This window comes from Oncorhynchus kisutch, linkage group LG25, assembly GCF_002021735.2.
Source record: "Oncorhynchus kisutch isolate 150728-3 linkage group LG25, Okis_V2, whole genome shotgun sequence".
NCBI lineage: Eukaryota > Metazoa > Chordata > Actinopteri > Salmoniformes > Salmonidae > Oncorhynchus > Oncorhynchus kisutch.
In genome coordinates, this window is record NC_034198.2 from 20,704,660 (window position 1) to 20,723,177 (window position 18,518).

The 18,518-nt window shown below is 42.6% G+C and overlaps 1 protein-coding gene across 8 annotated transcripts; it reads left to right on the forward strand.

The window, feature by feature from the left end:
• The first annotated feature begins 17 nt into the window (after positions 1-17).
• On the forward strand, positions 18-18,433 carry LOC109870247 (transmembrane protein 184B-like). 8 transcript variants are annotated; one of them, XM_031804539.1, is made up of 11 exons: positions 18-266; positions 401-429; positions 551-627; positions 6,125-6,370; positions 9,801-9,966; positions 14,160-14,250; positions 14,339-14,506; positions 14,721-14,890; positions 15,075-15,275; positions 15,754-15,780; positions 16,068-18,395. In XM_031804539.1, exons 4-11 carry the CDS (start codon positions 6,125-6,127, stop codon positions 16,295-16,297), a joined length of 1,299 nt encoding a protein of 432 aa, XP_031660399.1. In that variant the 5' UTR covers positions 18-266; positions 401-429; positions 551-627; the 3' UTR covers positions 16,298-18,395. The 8 variants fall into 8 exon arrangements, with proteins under 8 accessions (XP_031660399.1, XP_031660397.1, XP_031660396.1 ...); XM_031804537.1 differs by having other exon boundaries at positions 579-627; XM_031804538.1 differs by having other exon boundaries at positions 28-108; positions 579-627.
• Positions 18,434-18,518: the final 85 nt, after the last annotated feature.

The window sequence follows — 18,518 nt, forward strand, 5'->3', positions numbered from 1 at the left end:
GTGGAAACAGCAGGCTACATATCATTCGAGAGAACCTACGGAGAGTACCGAACGGAGTTGATCGAATGTAGCTAATCCTAGAAGATAGGGTCTGTTACAAACGCCGAGGTAGGAAAAAGGAGAGAAAGGAATGACGGAGTTTATAGAGCAGGACAAAACTGATATTTTACCTGTATTGTTCATAACGGAATGAAGAAATGACCAAGGCACACTAAAATGAGATTCAAACCTTAAACTGAGATTTTTAAAAACGGATTTAACTCTTGGTTAGTATTGAAAGATTTCCAATCGAGCAGGACTGGAAAATAAACATGGATGTCGAAGTAACGATCGCAGTTTTGTGGAATTAAATACATTTTTCTCTCATTTCTTTCTTTAAAACTGCACTCGCCGACTAAAGTTTGTTCAGAAACCATCAATTGATGAAAGGTAAAATTATTTTACTTGCTCGTTTGAATGCAAATAAATCAGATTAAAGTTATGTCTAAAATAAGAATCGTTTCTAGTTGTCTACCCTTTAAAATATAATTAGAATAAACGTATGTTTCAGTTTTTTTCTCTCCAAATCCATTCTTCAGACAGACGTCATCTTGATTCAAGTTTACATATCGACAATCGACTGCAAAGGTGAGAGTGACGGTCTATATACAGTATGCGCCTGTTTTACGACCCTGTCATTCATACATTCAGTGTCGAGTTCTGCTTACATTAGTGGCTACTATGTTTTTCTACTGCAAATAATGTTTTTCTGCCAGTTTGCTTGAATGGTTGCTGCTGTTTGCTGGTAATCACTCGATCTTCCTAATCTCATTTCATCGTTTTACAAGTAATTGAAGTTAGTAGCATTTGTTATGGATTATGTATTGAAAGCATTTAACCATTTTTGATCGTTTTTAATATCATTACCTTCCTCACAAACCCCAACACACACACATTCCAGTCATGTGTGTCTCTCTCCCTGTCTGTCCTACAGTCTGCCGTTGATGCATTCAACCCAGCCCCATTCTACATGTTAATTTGCTGATTCTCTGCAAACCAATACAAATTACCCCCATCACACACAGAGAGAAACATACACATTCATAGACATTCATGTGACTCAAGCTCCAACGCTCACACAGTCTCATAATCAATGTAATTGGATTCATTTAATTTCATTAGTGTAGTGAGACCCAGGATTACACCTGTGTTTGCATGCCTGTGTGTGTGGAAGCAACATAATACTGCCTCAGTCTGTCATGCTGCTGTTAATATGACTTGCTCTGCGGTTTGGCAGCCAAGCCATGATATGATAGGTCAGTTTAGACATGTCCTTTAACATGCTGTCCACTGTTGCTGTCTCTGATTTTGCTTGAGAAAGGCTTTGAGTCACAACGGGCTATTTTTAGTCTCACTGTGTGTGTTATTGTGTGTGGCCTTTGAAGTGGACAGTATTTCTTATTTTTGTTCGATGATAATGTCAATGACAGCAACAACTGGCATTGAAGTTATCGCGTGGCAGATACAACATGCCAGCAGGATATCTGATACTAAATTCTGTTTGAAATAGGGATTCATAATGACTAAATAGAAATGTTTACAGATGCCATTTTTGGCTTTTCCTTGTGTTTGGTCCCTCTTCCATAGAAAAATAATGTAGTTAACCAAACCGTACAGCTCTATGCACAAGAACAACTTAAAAAAATGTCAGATTTTTTGAAAACAAAAACACATTTACTTCAAGGACAGTGCAGATGCAAAGTTTGGTAACAGCATGACAGCATGACAGTTTGCACAGTTTGTGCCGTCATTCTGTTACCACACTTTGTGTCTGCACTGTTCTTCAAGTAAGTGTTTTTGGAGAGAGAAATACATCTGTGGAAATGATTCAAAGTAGGCCTTGTGTATAGAGTTGAATGGTTTGTTTACTTTGCAATCATTGACGTACAAAAAGCATCAGTATCAGCAGCACTCTTTTATCGTGAAATTGCACATACAATACATGCTTTCAGATCAACCTGTTTAACACAAAACTGTCAAAAGAAACTCAATTATTTTAGGCAGGAGGGAATGCCCTGTCTCAGTAGCTGTGCGTGGGTAAAATCACCAGGGAAACCAATCACTATTCCAGCACAATTTCAACATAATCAAATCACCTCTGGTTAATCTAATATAGTGACAACTAAAACATACACAAAAATGATTTAGTCTAATCAACGTAAGCTAAATACAGTTGAAGTCGGAAGTTTACATACACCTTAACCAAATACATTTAAACTCCGTTTATCACAATTCCTGACATTTAATCCAAGTAAAAATTAATTGTCTTAGGTCAGTTAGGATCACCTCTTTATTTTAAGAATGTGAAATGTCAGAATAACGACGAGACGGCCTACAGGGAGGAGGTGAGGGCCCTCGGAGTGTGGTGTCAGGAAAATAACCTCACACTCAACGTCAACAAAACTAAGGAGATGATTGTGGACTTCAGGAAACAGCAGAGGGAACACCCCCCTATCCACATCGATGGAACAGTGGTGGAGAGGGTAGCAAGTTTTAAGTTCCTCGGCATACACATCACAGACAAACTGAATTGGTCCACTCACACAGACCGCATCGTGAAGAAGGTGCAGCAGCGCCTCTTCAACCTCAGGAGGCTGAAGAAATTTGGCTTGTCACCAAAAGCACTCACAAACTTCTACAGATGCACAATCGAGAACATCCTGGCGGGCTGTATCACCGCCTGGTACTGCAACTGCTCCGCCCACAACCGTAAGGCTCTCCAGAGGGTAGTGAGGTCTGCACAACGCATCACCGGGGGCAAACTACCTGCCCTCCAGGACACCTACACCACCCGATGCTACAGGAAGGCCATAAAGATCATCAAGGACATCAACCACCCGAGCCACTGCCTGTTCACCCCGCTATCATCCAGAAGGCGAGGTCAGTACAGGTGCATCAAAGCTGGGACCGAGAGACTGAAAAACAGCTTCTATCTCAAGGCCATCAGACTGTTAAACAGCCACCACTAACATTGAGTGGCTGCTGCCAACACACTGACACTGACTCAACTCCAGCCACTTTAATAATGGGAATTGATGGGAAATGATGTAAATATATCACTAGCCACTTTATATAATGTTACTTACCCTACATTATTCATCTCATATGCATACGTATATACTGTACTCTATATCATCGACTGCATCCTTATGTAATACATGTATCACTAGCCACTTTAACTATGCCACTTTGTTTACATACTCATCTCATATGTATATACTGTACTCGATACCATCTACTGTATCTTGCCTATGCTGCTCTGTACCATCACTCATTCATATATCCTTATGTACATATTCTTTATCCCCTTACACTGTGTATAAGACAGTAGTTTTGGAATTGTTAGTTAGATTACTTGTTGGTTATTACTGCATTGTCGGAACTAGAAGCACAAGCATTTCGCTACACTCGCATTAACATCTGCTAACCATGTGTATGTGACAAATAAAATTTGATTTGGAATAATAGTAGAGAGAATGATTGATTTATTTCTGATGTTATTTATTTCATCACATTCTCAGTGGGTCAGAAGTTTACATACACTCAATTAGTATTTGGTAGCATTGCCTTTAAATTGTTTAACTTGGGTCAAATGTTTCAGGTAGCCTTCCACAAGCTTCCCGCAATAAGTTGGGTGAATTTTGGCCCATTTCTCCTGACAGAGCTGGTGTAACTGACTCAGGTTTGTAGGCCTCCTTGCTCGCACACGCTTTTTCAGTTCTGCCCACAAATTTTCTATAGGATTGAGGTCAGGGCTTTGATGGCCACTCCAATACCTTGACTTTGTTGTCCTTAAGCCATTTTGCCACAACTTTGGAAGTATGCTTGGGGTCATTGTCCATTTGGAAGACCCATTTGTGACCAAGGTTTTACTTCCTGACTGATGTCTTGAGATGTTGCTTCAATATATCCACATACTTTTCTTTCCTCGTGATGCCATCTATTTTGTTTAGTGCACCAGTCCCTCCTGCAGCAAAGCACCCCCACAACATGATGCTGCCACCCCTGTGCTTCATGGTTGGGATGATGTTCTTCGGCTTGCAGCCTCCCCCTTCTTCCTCCAAACATAATGATGGTCATTATGGCCAAACAGTTCTATTTTTGTTTCATCAGACCAGAGGACATTTCTCCAAAAAGTATGATATTTGTCCCCATGTGCAGTTGCAAACTGTAGTCTTTTTTTATTTTTATGGCGGTTTTGGAGCAGTGGCTTCTTCCTTGCTGAGCGGCCTTTCATGTTATGTCGATAGACTCATTTTACTGTGGATATATATACTTTTGTACCTGTTTCCTCCAGCATTTTCACAAGGTCATTTGCTGCTGTTCTGTGATTGATTTGCATTTTCGTACTGAAATACATGAATCTCTAGGAGACAGAACGCGTCTCCTTCCTGAGCGGTAGAACGGCCACGTGGTCCCATGGTGTTTATACTTGTGTACTATTGTTTGTACAGATGAACGTGTTACCTTCAGGCGTTTGGAAATTGCTCCCAAGGATGAACCAGACTTGTGGAGGTCTTTGCTGATTTCTTTTGATTTTCCCATGATGTCAAGCAAAGAGGCACTGAGTTTGAAGGTGGGGCTTGAAATACATCCACAGGTACACCTCCAAATGACTCAAATGATGTCAATTTACCTATCAGAAGCTTCTAAAGCCATGACATTTTCTGGAATTTCTGGAAGCTGTTTAAAGGCACAGTCAACTTAGTGTATATAAACTTCTGACCCACTGGAATTGTGATACTGTGAATTATAAGTGAAATAATCTGTCTAAACAATTGTTGGAAAAATTACTTGTGTCATGCACAAAGTGGATGTCCTAACCGACTTGCCAAAACTATAGTTTGTCAACAAAAAATGTGTGGAGTGGTTAAAACACTTAGGTTGGAGTCATTAACTCGTTTATGTAAACTTCCGACTTCAATTTATGTGGTTGTCCATGGTTCTGATTTCTCTCTGTGTGTGTGTGTGTGTGTGTGTGTGTGTGTGTGCGCGCGCGCGTTCGCGTTCATGCAAGTAGAAAAACATGTTGACTCACCATACGTGTAGAGAAATGCCAATGCCATCCTCTCTTTCATGTTGACAATGGTTTATCACTGTCATATAGTACACACTGTATGACAGTGTTGTCCTAGGCTACCTGGCTAAAATGCTTGCAAGCTAGCTTAACTTCCATTCATGGGCAACGTTAGCTAGTTAACATTCATCATTTATCTACATATTGAACTTCCATCCTCTTAGGCCAGGGGCACAACAATGTATGACATGGTTGGATCAGAATTGCCATTATAGTCATTGGTCAGTACGGAGAATTAAGTAAAACCCCAAGTCCAAATTCCTATCTCCATCCATGGCTAATTTAGGAAAGGGCCAATTTTAGCTAGCTTGCCGCCAGAGGACAACACAACGAGATGCAACAATAACATTTTTCTATCAATGACGTATGCTCCTAATGGGATTTGAAATGTTCTACTTTTTTTGTCAAGGGAGGTCAGATGCTTGCTGGCTTCCCTTGCTTTTAATGGTACAGGCGGCAACAATGTCATACTCGTTAGGACCAGACCGCATCAGATAGATGGCCTACACGTAGAGAGACAGAGGGGCACTGTTTCACTTGCTCAGCTGCTTTGTCCTGTGAGAAACATTCATTCTCTTGCAAATTGAAGGAAAATGATTAAACAGAGAGACAAAATAATGTATTCTTTAATTCTTTTTGGGGGGGTCAATATTCCTTGGCATCCATGAGCACATGCCACTGCTGTCTATACAGTTAGTAGCCTAGGAGGGGGAAACATTGGTTTGACTATCAGAGATTATACAGTTATCTCCCCCTCCCACTCTGGAATCTATTGATTCCCTCACTCTATTCAGTAAACAGTACAACACACCTGACTCATTGTCTCTGCTCTTCCTTTATCAGATGCTCTCATCAACATAAATTACATTATCGATAGCTGTGGTTGATGGTTACAGTATCTCCAATAATGCTCTGGAAAGTATCAGACTGAATGTCTGCACTGTTTATGCACGGTATCATTAATGTGGACATAAAGGATATGTTTTCTCTCTGTACCCTTTTCTCCAGATGAGTCGTCTGTGGAGGCGTGACGTGCCCCTGTCTGAACGACTAGGTGTTGGTGTTGGAGAGGAATACCCCCTGGGTGGGGCCCCTGGTCCCCCTCCCACCATGGACTCCCCGGGCCCCAACATCTCCTGGTTCCCAGAGACCCCTCTGCTGACCCTGGACCAGCCCACCTTCCTGATGACCCCCGCTGCCCAGGCCGTGTCGGGCTTCTTCGTCTGGACTGCCCTGCTCTTCACCTGTCACCAGGTAATAAAATACACATTACACACGCACACACAGATGCACACTTCCCCACATCTCAAAACACACTCATTCCAATAAAACTGAACACCATTTAGAGTTTCTATTGAATCTCCAAATGGTATGCCCAGGCTCGGGGGTCTAGGTGTTGTCTTCCCCTGTAGGCCCTACAGTGTGAGGAGCTTATTTAACCAGAGGTTCCACCTGGGGTGATTCTGGAGGAATAGATGCATCTGCTCAGTCAGAGAGCATAAGTTGCCTAGCAACAACACACAATCCCTGTTTGTTTAACTGAAAAACCACCACACAACTACACCGACCTTGTGCAAGGTAATCCCTGTCCTACTGTCTGAAATGAGAATGTCTGGTGACTTCTTTGTTTGGGTAGAGAAAAGGGGGCTAAACTGAAAAGATGCCAAGGATGGTGTGTAGACCATATAATTAGGAATTTGAATGCTAGAATGAACATGAACCTTTTTTATGGCGGTCCAAAGATCAGCCATGTTGGTCAGGGAGTTGGCCGACCATGGTCTGCCAGTGTTGTGATAAGATATTGTGTAAAACAATGAATGCGAAGAATTTAGCTGCACTATATGTCTGTTAGCTAGCCAGACCGTTTTAGAGGAATGATTCCATATATTTTTTTAATGAACTGCCAATATGCCAACATTCCATTCAAACAATCCTGTCAATCCACAGCCATAGCCTGGCTCAAAAAAGTATTGACATTGTATCATACACTTCTCAAAAAAATAAAGGGAACACTAAAATAACACATCCTAGATCTGAATGAATGAAATATTCTTTTTAAATACTTTTTTCTTTAAATAGTTGAATGTGCTGACAACAAAATCACACAAAAATGATAAATGGAAATCAAATTTATCAATCCATGAAGGTCTGGATTTGGAGTCACACTCAAATTAAAGTGGAAAACCACACTACAAGCTGATCCAACTTTGATGTAATGTCCTTAAAACAAGTCAAAATGAGGCTCAGTAGTGTGTGTGGCCTCCACGTGCCTGTATGACCTTCCTACAACGCCCGGGCATGCTCCTGATGAGGTGGCGGATGGTCTCCTGAGGGATCTCCTCCCAGACCTGGACTAAAGCACCCGCCAACTCCTGGACAGTCTGTGGTGCAACGTGGCGTTGGTGGATGGAGCGAGACATGATGTCCCAGATGTGCTCAATTGGATTCAGGTCTGGGGAACAGGGGGGCCAGTCCATAGCATCAATGCCTTCCTCTTGCAGGAACTGCTGACACACTCCAGCCACATGAGGTCTAGCATTGTCTTGCATTCGGAGGAACCCAGGGCCAGCATATGGTCTCACAAGGGGTCTGAGGATCTCATCTCGGTACCTAATGGCAGTCAGGCTACCTCTGGCGAGCACATGGAGGGCTGTGCGGCCCCCCCAAAGAAATGCCACCCCACACCATGACTGACCCACCGCCAAACCGGTCATGCTGGAGGATATTGCAGGCAGCAGAACGTTCTCCACGGCGTCTCCAGACTCTGTCACGTCTGTCACATGTGCTCAGTGTGAACCTGCTTTCATCTGTGAAGAGCACAGGGCGCCAGTGGCGAATTTGCCAATCTTGGTGTTCTCTGGCAAATGCCAAACGTCCTGCACGGTGTTGGGCTGTAAGCACAACCCCCACCTGTGGACGTCGGGCCCTCATACCACCCTCATGGAGTCTGTTTCTGACCGTTTGAGCAGACACATGCACATTTGTGGCCTGCTGGAGGTCATTTTGCAGGGCTCTGGCAGTGCTCCTCCTGCTCCTCCTTGCACAAAGGCGGAGGTAGCGGTCCTGCTGCTGGGTTGTTGCCCTCCTACGGCCTCCTCCACGTCTCCTGATGTACTGGCCTGTCTCCTGGTAGCGCCTCCATGCTCTGGACACTACGCTGACAGACACAGCAAACCTTCTTGCCACAGCTCGCATTGATGTGCCATCCTGGATGAGCTGCACTACCTGAGCCACTTGTTTGGGTTGTAGACTCCGTCTCATGCTACCACTAGAGTGAAAGCACCGCCAGCATTCAAAAGTGACCAAAACATCAGCCAGGAAGCATAGGAACTGAGAAGTGGTCTGTGGTCACCACCTGCAGAACCACTCCTTTATTGGGGGTGTCTTGCTAAATGCCTGTAATTTCCACCTGTTGTCTATTCCATTTGCACAACAGCATGTGAAATGCATTGTCAATCAGTGTTGCTTCCTAAGTGGACAGTTTGATTTCACAGAAGTGTGATTGACTTGGAGTTACATTGTGTTTAAGTGTTCCCTTTATTTTTTTGAGCAGTGTATAATAGCACTCACAGCTTTCCAAGAAAACAAAATTTGAGACAATTATGGTCTGTTTACATATATTTTAGAGGCTATTTATACAGAAAATATGTATAAAACCTGTATTTATAATTTTACACTTAGTGTACAAAACATTAGGGACACCTTCCTAATATTGAGTTGCACTCCCTTTTGCCCTCAGAACAGCCTCCATTAGTCGGGGCATGGACTCTACAAGGTGTTGAAAGCGTTCCACAGGGGAGCTGGCCCATGTTGACTCCAATGCTTCCCACAGTTGTCAAGTTGTCTGGATGTTCTTTGGGTGGTGGACCATTCTTGATACACATGGGAAACTGTTGAGCGTGAAAAACCCAGCAGCGTTGCAGTTCTTGACACACTCAAACCGGTGCGCCTGGCAACTACTACCATAATCTGTTCAGAGGCACTTAAATGTTGTGTTACCCATTCACCCTCTGAATGGCACACATACACAATCCATGTCTCAATTGTCTTAAGGCTTAAAACGCCTACTTTAACCTGTCTCCTCCCCTTCATCCAGCCTGTGGATTTAACAAGTGACATAGATAAGGGATCATAGCTTTCACCTGGATTCACCTGTGTCATGGAAAGAGCAGGTGTTTCTAGTGTTTTCTACACTCTGTGTATGACAATATTTTAGGTTGAATATAATTCCATTAAACATTTTCAGATGCATCACATACTTTAGTTTTCCTGCATAAGTAAAAGCAGGAAAAGCATCACCTATGCCACTACTGTCATTCATTCCAATTAGACTCATTTTGAATTTCTCCCTGACCAAGATGGCTGCCATTTTGCCCCATTTTGGAACGTTGGAGGGTTTATGACCTAGTCCCTCTAATTGAATAGGATCTCTGTGGTGTAGGCATCACTGTGTTCTTCTATGAATTCCCACTGCTCTCACTCCCATTTCTGTCTCCCTCAGAGGCAGGATGTTAATTAGTAACAGGTTTAGAAAGTATGCAATGCTGCTTTTGTGTCTTGTAAAATGGGACAATAGAAATTGATGTAAACATTAAACTCTATCCCCCTCTATTTGTTTCTCTCTCATTTATATATATATATAACCTCCTTTCCATCCATCTTTGCTTCTCTCTTGCCCTCTCAGATCTACATGCACCTGCGGTACTACAGTTCTCCTAATGAGCAGAGACACATCGTGCGGATTCTCTTCATCGTGCCCATCTATGCTTTTGACTCCTGGCTCAGCCTCCTCTTCTTCACTAACGAGGAGTACTACGTCTACTTTGACACCGTCCGGGACTGCTACGAGGGTAAGAGACTACACATGAGTTGAACAGAAATGAATGGCTTTACCATGCCGATCAGCTTTGTTGTGATACTTCCTCACCCAGTGAGCCAAACTGGTTGAAAAGATGTCTTTTCAATCAGTTTTGCTCCCTGGGCAGGCTGTCTTTGGCCTCCAATGTCCACATGTGGCTGTTTATCTAATCCACAAGGGTGTGTGTGCACGTGTGCGTGCGTGTTGTTTACCAGTGTGTGGGAGTCATGGTGCGGCTCCATGGACAGATGGCTAACTGCTGATCTGCCTCTGTGCTGCCTCTTGTTGTTCTGGGGCCTGGCCAGATTTCTGGGTAGGAAGAACCTGTTGCATAGCAACCGTGTTCACTGCACAAGGCAGCCCTAATGATGAGGTCTCACCCAAACATGCTGGTACACACACAGAGAACAGAAGACAGAGTCAGCTGTTTATCTGATATGGCTTATGCAATATTCATAGTCACAAGGGATACAATGGTGAATATCACACATTTTATAAAGGCCTAATGTACTTGTAAAATACCTTTTAACTTCTAGATACTGGTACTCTGTTATCTATGAATTTGGTCTGGCAGTCTGTGTGGGCTAGTCTGGTCTAGTGTGTGATGGGGTGTCACCCCAGGTCGGTTCTGTTCCTTAATGTCTATGGTTCTGTCTGTCTGTGCATGTGTTAGTAGAGCTGTGCTGCAGAGACAAACAGAGAGTGAGGGTGATGATGAGAGTGAGAAAGCGGGTGAGAGACAGGGTGCGAGTGATGGAGAGAGATGACAGAATATCTGATGCCAGTGCTTCTGCTGCAGAGAAGAAGGTGTGTTTGGCAAATGGGATCTCACAGCAGCTCTGTTCCCCTGGGTGTACATGCTAAATATAGAGCTGTACACTGTAACACACACTCCCATACATTCTCATGCAAGTACCATCACTCACTACACAGTCACACACACCCTCACTTAACGTTACAAATCACCAACATCCACTCTGGCACATACCCTCCCATATGTTATACACCAACACACTCGCTTACTGGTTCAATACACACACGACACACACTCTCACAGAACTGCTGAGCAGGGAATGAGAACTTTAGAATCCCCCTTCAGGGTTTAATAGAGAGTATAATGGTGTATCGTGTATTAGTCATACAGTGAGTGCCTCAGGGTTGGACCTTTCCTCATCTCAGTCATACTAGTCACATTGATGCAATACAGACAGACACATACAGTAGCAGTCAAACGTCTGGACACACCTACTCATTCCAGGGTTTTTCTTTATTTTTACTATATTCTACATTGTAGAATAATAGTGAAGACAACAAAACTATGATATAACACGTATGAAATCAAAGTTTTAAACAAATCAAAATATATTTTAGATTTGAGATTCCTCGAAGTAGCCACCCTTTGCCTTGATGACAGCTTTGCACTCTCTTGGCATTCTCTCAACCAAATTCATGAGGTAGTCAATTGGAATGCATTTCGATTAACAGGTGTGCCTTGTTAAAAGTTAATTTATGGAATTTCTTTCCATCTTAAATCATTTCAGCCAATCGGTTGTGTTGTGACAAGGTAGGGGTGGTATACAGAAGATAGCCCTATTTGGTAAAATACCAAGTCCATATTATGGCAAGAACAGCTCAAATAAGCAGAGAAACGACGGGCCATCATTACTTTAAGACATGAAGGTCAGACAATATGGATAATTTCAAGAATTTTTAAAGTTTCTTCAAGTGCAGTCGCAAAAACCATCAAGCGCTATGATGAAACTGTCTCTCATGAAGACAGCCACAGGAAAGGAAGACCCAGAGTTACCCCTGCTGCAGAGGATAAGTTCATTTAGAGTTACCAGCCTCAGAAATTGTGGCCCAAGTAAATGCTTCAGGGTTCAAGTAACAGACACACCTCAACATCAACTGTTCAGAGGAGACTGCTTGAATCAGGCCTTCATGGTCATATTGCTGCAAAGAAACCACTACTAAAGGACCGCAATAAGAAGAAGAGACTTGCTTAGCAATGGACATTAGACTGGTAGAAATATGTCCTTTGGTCTGATGAGTCCAAATGAGAGATGTTTTGTTTCCAACTGCCATGTCTTTGTGAGATGCAGAGTAGGTGAACGGATGATCTCTGCATTTGTGGTTCCCAGAGTGAAGCATGGAGGAGGTGGTGTGGGGGTGCTTTGCTGGTGACACTGTCTGTGATTTATTTTTATTCAAGGCACACTTAACCAGCATGGCTACCACAGCATTCTGCAGCGATATGCCATCCCATCTGGTTTGGGCTTAGTGGGACATCATTTTTTTTTCAACAGGACAATGACCCAACACACCTCCAGGCTGTGTAAGGGCTATTTGACCAAGAAGAAGTGTGATTGAGTGCTGCATCAGATGACCTGGCCTCCACAATCACCCAACCTCAACCCAATTGAGATGGTTTGGGATGAGTTTGACCGCAGAGTGAAGGAAAAGCAGCCAAGTGCTCAGCACATGTGGGAACTCCTTCAAGGCTGTTGGGAAAGCATTCCAGGTGACGCTGGTTGAGAGAATACCAAGAGTGTGCAAAGCTGTCATCAAGGCAAAGGGTGGCTACTTTTTGAAGAATCTCAAATATGAAATATATCTTGATTTGTTTAACACTTTTTTTAGTTGGTTACTACATGATTCCATAGGTGTTATTTTGTAGTTTTGATGTCATCACTATTATTCTACAATGTAGAAAAAAGTACAAATAAAGAAAAACCCTGGAATAATGAGTTGGTGTGTCCAAACCTTTGCTTGGTACTGTAGGCCACAGAGATGCTATTGGATGCATACTGTAGGATGTCTGTCAAAGGTGAGAATAAAGCACATCCATATGTGTTTACTTTTATTGTTGTTCCTTAAGAATAAAGCGAGTTGGTGTGGGGGGTGTGCGTGCGTGCGTGCGAATACACTGTGTGACTATACAGTTTCATAGAGCCCCTGGTGTAGTGAGAGTTGGTAATCCCTTCCTGCTTTATTGACCTGACACAGCCCATCAGTCACACTGCAGACACACACACACACTGCGTAGAACAGAACGTGCACATCCGGAACACAGACTGCAAAGTCACTGCCACCTGCTCTAGTATGACTGGTCTAAAGACATGACATTTATCACTCCCCAAGGAGGGCAGACACTGCTTCTCAGTCACTGGTTATATCATATGGATGGGTCAATGCCATTGCTAGTAGTGCTGGCAGGCCACTCAGATGATTTATAGCTCAGTGGGTCTGTGCAGTATGCACAGAGATCCTATAAGCTTTAGTATCTTGATTATACTGAACAAAAATATAAACGCAACATGTAAAGTGTTGCTCCCATTTTTTATGAGCTGAAATAAAAGATCCCAGAAATTTCCCATACGCACAAAAAGCTTATTTCTCTCAAATTTTGAGGACCAATGTGTTTACATCCCTGTTAGTGAGCAACTTTCCTTTTCCATGACAATCCATCCACCTGACAGGTGTGGCATATCAACAAGCTGATTAAACAGCATGATTATTACACAGGTGCTGGGGACAATAAAAGGGCACTTTAAAAAATGTGCAGTTGTCACACAACACAATGCCACAGATGTCTCAAGTTTTGAGGGAGCGTGCAATTGGCGTGCTGACTGTAGGAATGTCCACCAGGGCTGTTGCCAGAAAATGTAATGTTAATTTCTCTACCATAAGCCACGTCCAACTGGCCTCACGCCCCTGCACAGTCATGTGAAATCCATAGATTTGGGCCTAATGAATTTATTTTAATTGACTGATTTCCTTATATGATCTGTAACTCAGTCAAATTGTTTAATGTTGTGTTTTTATAATTTTTTGTTTAGTGTAATTCTATGAGTCTCTGGTCTGATCAACCAGTTAGAACAACACATCTCCTGTGGGCAGGAAGTAGAGGCCTCCCTTGGGTCTGTGACAACTCAGCACAGGAAGTCAACGAGTGGCTGGGTGGTCTGATGTTTGTTGCCTTTTTTCCCATTGCCTTTGATATGACAGTCATTGGCTTATCTTGTCTCTTGGGGTAATGGAAGAGTGCTGGGTTTTAGATCTTTTTCCATGTCCATATTAGGTAGTTAATATACTGTACACAATATTTAGATGTAAAACATATGTCTGAGGAGTTGACTTCTTAAACAGTCCTTTATTGACTGTGTGTGTGTCTCTCCTGTGCAGCGTTTGTCATCTATAACTTCCTGAGCCTGTGTTATGAGTACCTGGGAGGAGAGAGCGCCATAATGGCTGAGATCAGAGGAAAACCTATCGAGTGAGTCTCTTCTTCCACTCTGTGTGTGTAGTCTATTTGTGTGTGTGTGTTCAACATGTATTTAACAAGCGTTTTCCTGCGTCTCCAGGTCCAGTTGTATGTATGGTACGTGCTGTCTCTGGGGGAGGAGTTACTCCATTGGGTTCCTGCGGTTCTGTAAGCAGGCCACGCTACAGTTCTGTGTGATCAAACCCCTCATGGCCGTGGTCACAGTCATCCTGCAGGCCTTTGGAAAGTACCGTGATGGAGACTTCAAGTAAGCCACTGCTTCTTGTTATGCAATCGTTGAATATCTCATACAAAAAAATGTTATAAGATGTATACATCTCTTTTTTTATTAAAAGACTTTGATTACCAAAAAGATGCGGTGCTTCTGTGTAGATGGTCGCAAATCCAGTGATACAGATTTGTCCTAATGTTGGTTTACTCTCAAATCTAATCAACAGTCTTGTCCCTGTCTGTCCTCCTAGTGTGAATAGTGGGTACTTGTATGTGTCCATCGTCTACAACATCTCAGTCAGCCTGTCTCTCTACGCCCTCTTCCTCTTCTATTTCTCCACCCGAGATCTGCTCAGCCCCTACAGACCCTTGCTCAAATTCTTCATGGTCAAATCTGTCATATTCCTCTCTTTCTGGCAGGGTGAGAAGCACAACTAAACACACACACACTAAACATCTAAATACAGATATACATTTTTAGGTCATTGAAGCACTGTAGGCAATTTGAATATGAGTAATGTCATTCATATCATATTACATGCCAAGTCAATATCATTATACTATAGTACTGTAGTCATTCTCCACATATGTTTATTTACCATCAGGCATGTTGCTGGCCATTCTAGAGAAGTGTGGGGCCATCCCCAAAATCAACTCACCCGAGGTGTCAGTGGGAGAGGGAACGGTTGCCGCCGGTTACCAGAACTTCATCGTCTGTATCGAGATGTTCTTTGCCTCCCTGGCCCTGCGTCATGCCTTCACATACAAGGTCTACATGGACAAGAGGCTGGACTCTCTCTCTCAGGGTAAGGAGACTGAGTTTTAGCTGTATTATATACTGTGGTGACAAATTTAATAAAAATATTTAATTGAACCTTTATTTAACTGGACCTACTCGACATTGGTCCAGCTCATGGTACTCATATGGTATAGTATCTTTGCAGAACTTCTCTAGATAATATGATCACGTCTTCTCTTTGCACTGACTCACACTCCCTTTCCCTCTATTCCCTTGTCAACATACATTTCCCACTTTGTCCTCCTCCTCGCCGTACCCCTGTACTTCCTATGTTGTGGCGCTTTTTCAAATCTTTATTTCCTTTATCTCCTCCCATTCATCTTTGTTTTTTGGAATACCTCCTTTTCCTCGTTCTTTTAAAAAACTCCCTCCTTGGTTCATTGGTCATCCCTCTTCGTATTCTCTGGGTCATTTTGTCTGTCTTATTCTTCCTTCCATATCCTTGTCCCTTTTGTCTTTCTCTTTCCCCATGCTGCGTTATCAAGGCCCAGTTCCTATATATGGAGAGTATGGTAGGTCTACCACTGATTTGTTTCAACACCATCTTTATGGTTCTTTCTACTTTTTACAATCCTATGTTCAATGCTGTGCTCCTTTTTTGTCTTACTTTGAATGAAATGTTGCTTTCTGTGAAATCAGTGGTTGTTATTGTTGCTGTTTTTACATTCACTGTAGCAAGCTTACAAAAGTGATTTTCCACTGTTTAGGTTTCACATTATTCACAATTACTACACAACTCTTACTTTACCTTTTAAAAATATTTTATATATTGTCCTTTCCTCCACCCCCCTTCTCCCAGGTCGCTGTGCCCCCATGAAGAGCATCTCCAGCAGCCTGAAGGAGACAATGAACCCTGGAGACATGGTCCAGGATGCTATCCATAACTTCTCCCCGGCCTACCAGCAGTACACCCAGCAGTCCACCCTGGAACAGGGTCACTCTGCCCCGCCTGTGTCCCGCACACACAGCACCATCAGCACCCGCGACAATGAGAAGACTCTGCTGCTCAGCTCGGACGATGAGTTCTAAGTTAACACACACCAATCCCAGCCAATCACCTCTTTACTGACTGTTGCGGTAAGGTACTACCCCCTGGTCTTCCTCATGTAGTACATGTCTTATGGAGGATTGGCAGGGGATGTAAGGTGTGTTAGGGGTTGGTACGTCAATACAGGACCATGTGACTTAGCCTGGTCCATTTTAATATGCTCTACTACACACATACTATTTGCACAAAATCAGGACTATACAGGAACTATTGATAGAGCACACACTTAGTGGGAACATGCTGAGGTACATTTTGGTTGAAACTATTGTCTAGAAAAAAAACTTTTATAGGAATTTGAGGATTTTCTGAGACAGAATTGTACACTTATTAGAGATTTTATTTGGGGTTTGGATAAACTGGATTGTATGGTTAAAAAAATGTGTGTGCTTATTAGCTAACATCCCCTGAAGAAGACAGCCCATACCAGATTGATATTAGAGTACTCTAGCTATGTGTGGCATTTGATTTGGCTTATTGGTTTTTAGTTTTAAGACCAGGCCATTCTCAGATCTCTGTGGTGGCCATGTTTACAGTGGGTTTTAAATGGGCGGTGTGAGGGGGTGGTTTAGGGCAGAACCAGCTCTGTGGACTGGAGAATGGTGGTGTTGTCATTGATTCACTAGGGACATGGGATGGATGGGGGATGTGAGGGGAGGGCAGGGATAGTGCTTGGTTGGACAGCACTTGATCAGATTACAGATGAAGAGAGACCTGCTCCAGTGTGTAGCAGACAGGCAGGGTGAGGGCAATCGAGCAGCGTGGTAGTCTGGATTATACTGTTGTAATTGGGGCATTATTCGTATGGTGGGGATTAGGCCATGCTCTAATCCAGCAAGGCTCATTCTGCCAACCGACCTCTCCTGGCCTCTAATGTATGTTAGGAAAAACGCCTTTAGTGATATCTGTGCGATCAGAGTACGTAGACACCGCAGGAATATAGGTAAATGCTATTTTTAAATGCTTACAATTCCAGTTAGACAATCTCAGGCAAAAAAAGTGTAACTGGATGCAAAAAAACAACAACAAAAGATTGAGCTTTGTAATGAAGTGTGGGTCAATTTTAGACTCACTTTTAGTGTCGTATAGACGTTTCCATTACACAGAAGTGGACATTAAGTGCTTACAGAGCAAAGGTATTGCGTTATACATAGTTTAGCTTTGAGGTTATTGTAGTGAGTCATACGGACAGGCTGCCATTATACAGTAAAGTCATAGTGAGTCACTGCTGCTCCATGCTCAGTCCTGCCACCAGAGAGCAGCAAGGAGTCTATTATATTTGGTCAATTTATAGACACACACACCCTTATCTATCAAACACAGGCCGATCATGGTCACACATTATGTTTGTAGCCTACACATTCTGTCTGCTAGAGAAAGGAATGCTTTATCTTAGTGGAGTCCCAGCCTCAGTCTATGCTGACCCCTCCCTCAACATATACTATGTGTGAGAGAGCTAGGCCCTATTCATGTAGGCAAGACATTATCCAGAGAGGCTAGTAACTATTTGGGGTGTCAATATTTCCCATTAAAGTCAGAATGTCTGCTTCATTTATATTGTTGAGAGGCCAGTATGTACCGTGTTATGGAGCTACACTTATTATGGGTTGTCTACTGTAGCATGCTGTTGAATCCTTTGCCATGTTGAATAAATTATGAGGGTTTGGCCTCATCCCCAAACATTTCCAGTTTCTGGTACAAAGAGAAAGTCACCACAAGACAATTTCATTCTCCAGTTCTTCTTTTTCTGATATCTTCTCTCTCTGCGCTCTCTTTATCTAGGCCTAGGGTGTATTTTGAGATGTATAAGACTATTATTGCTAGACATAAGATGATGTACATACAGTTTGAAATGATATACTGGAGAAATATTTAGTGATGTTGATGTAATAATGACAATGATGTAAAACTCTGATTTAAAAAGGCTTCGTTTTGTACTGTCGCTCCATAAACCATTTAGAAATGGTTTTTGATGACTGCTTTCTTTTGTCTAGTTCTTTTGTATTTTGTCAAAGCTGCTGATATGCTCCTATTTTTAGTCTAAATGAAATTCAGACAAAATAAAGATATTTAGTCTTGTCATATTATTCTATTTCATATTAAACGTAGGCTTTTTAGAACCTGGTTGTCTTTTAGATGTCATGATTATCTTAAATATAGCTCCAAATCACACGGGTAAGGGTAGGATACCTCTCATTGGGAAGA

What these genes read in the sequence shown, in the direction of transcription:
- LOC109870247 (XM_031804536.1), top strand. Translation starts at nt 6,125, where the DNA reads ATGAGTCGTCTGTGGAGGCGTGACGTGCCCCTGTCTGAACGACTAGGT. An exon ending in TACCGTGATGGAGACTTCAA is followed by an intron (nt 14,507 to 14,720) that starts GTAAGCCACTGC and finishes CTGTCCTCCTAG; the next exon opens with TGTGAATAGTGGGTACTTGT. An exon ending in ATTCCTCTCTTTCTGGCAGG is followed by an intron (nt 14,891 to 15,074) that starts GTGAGAAGCACA and finishes ATTTACCATCAG; the next exon opens with GCATGTTGCTGGCCATTCTA.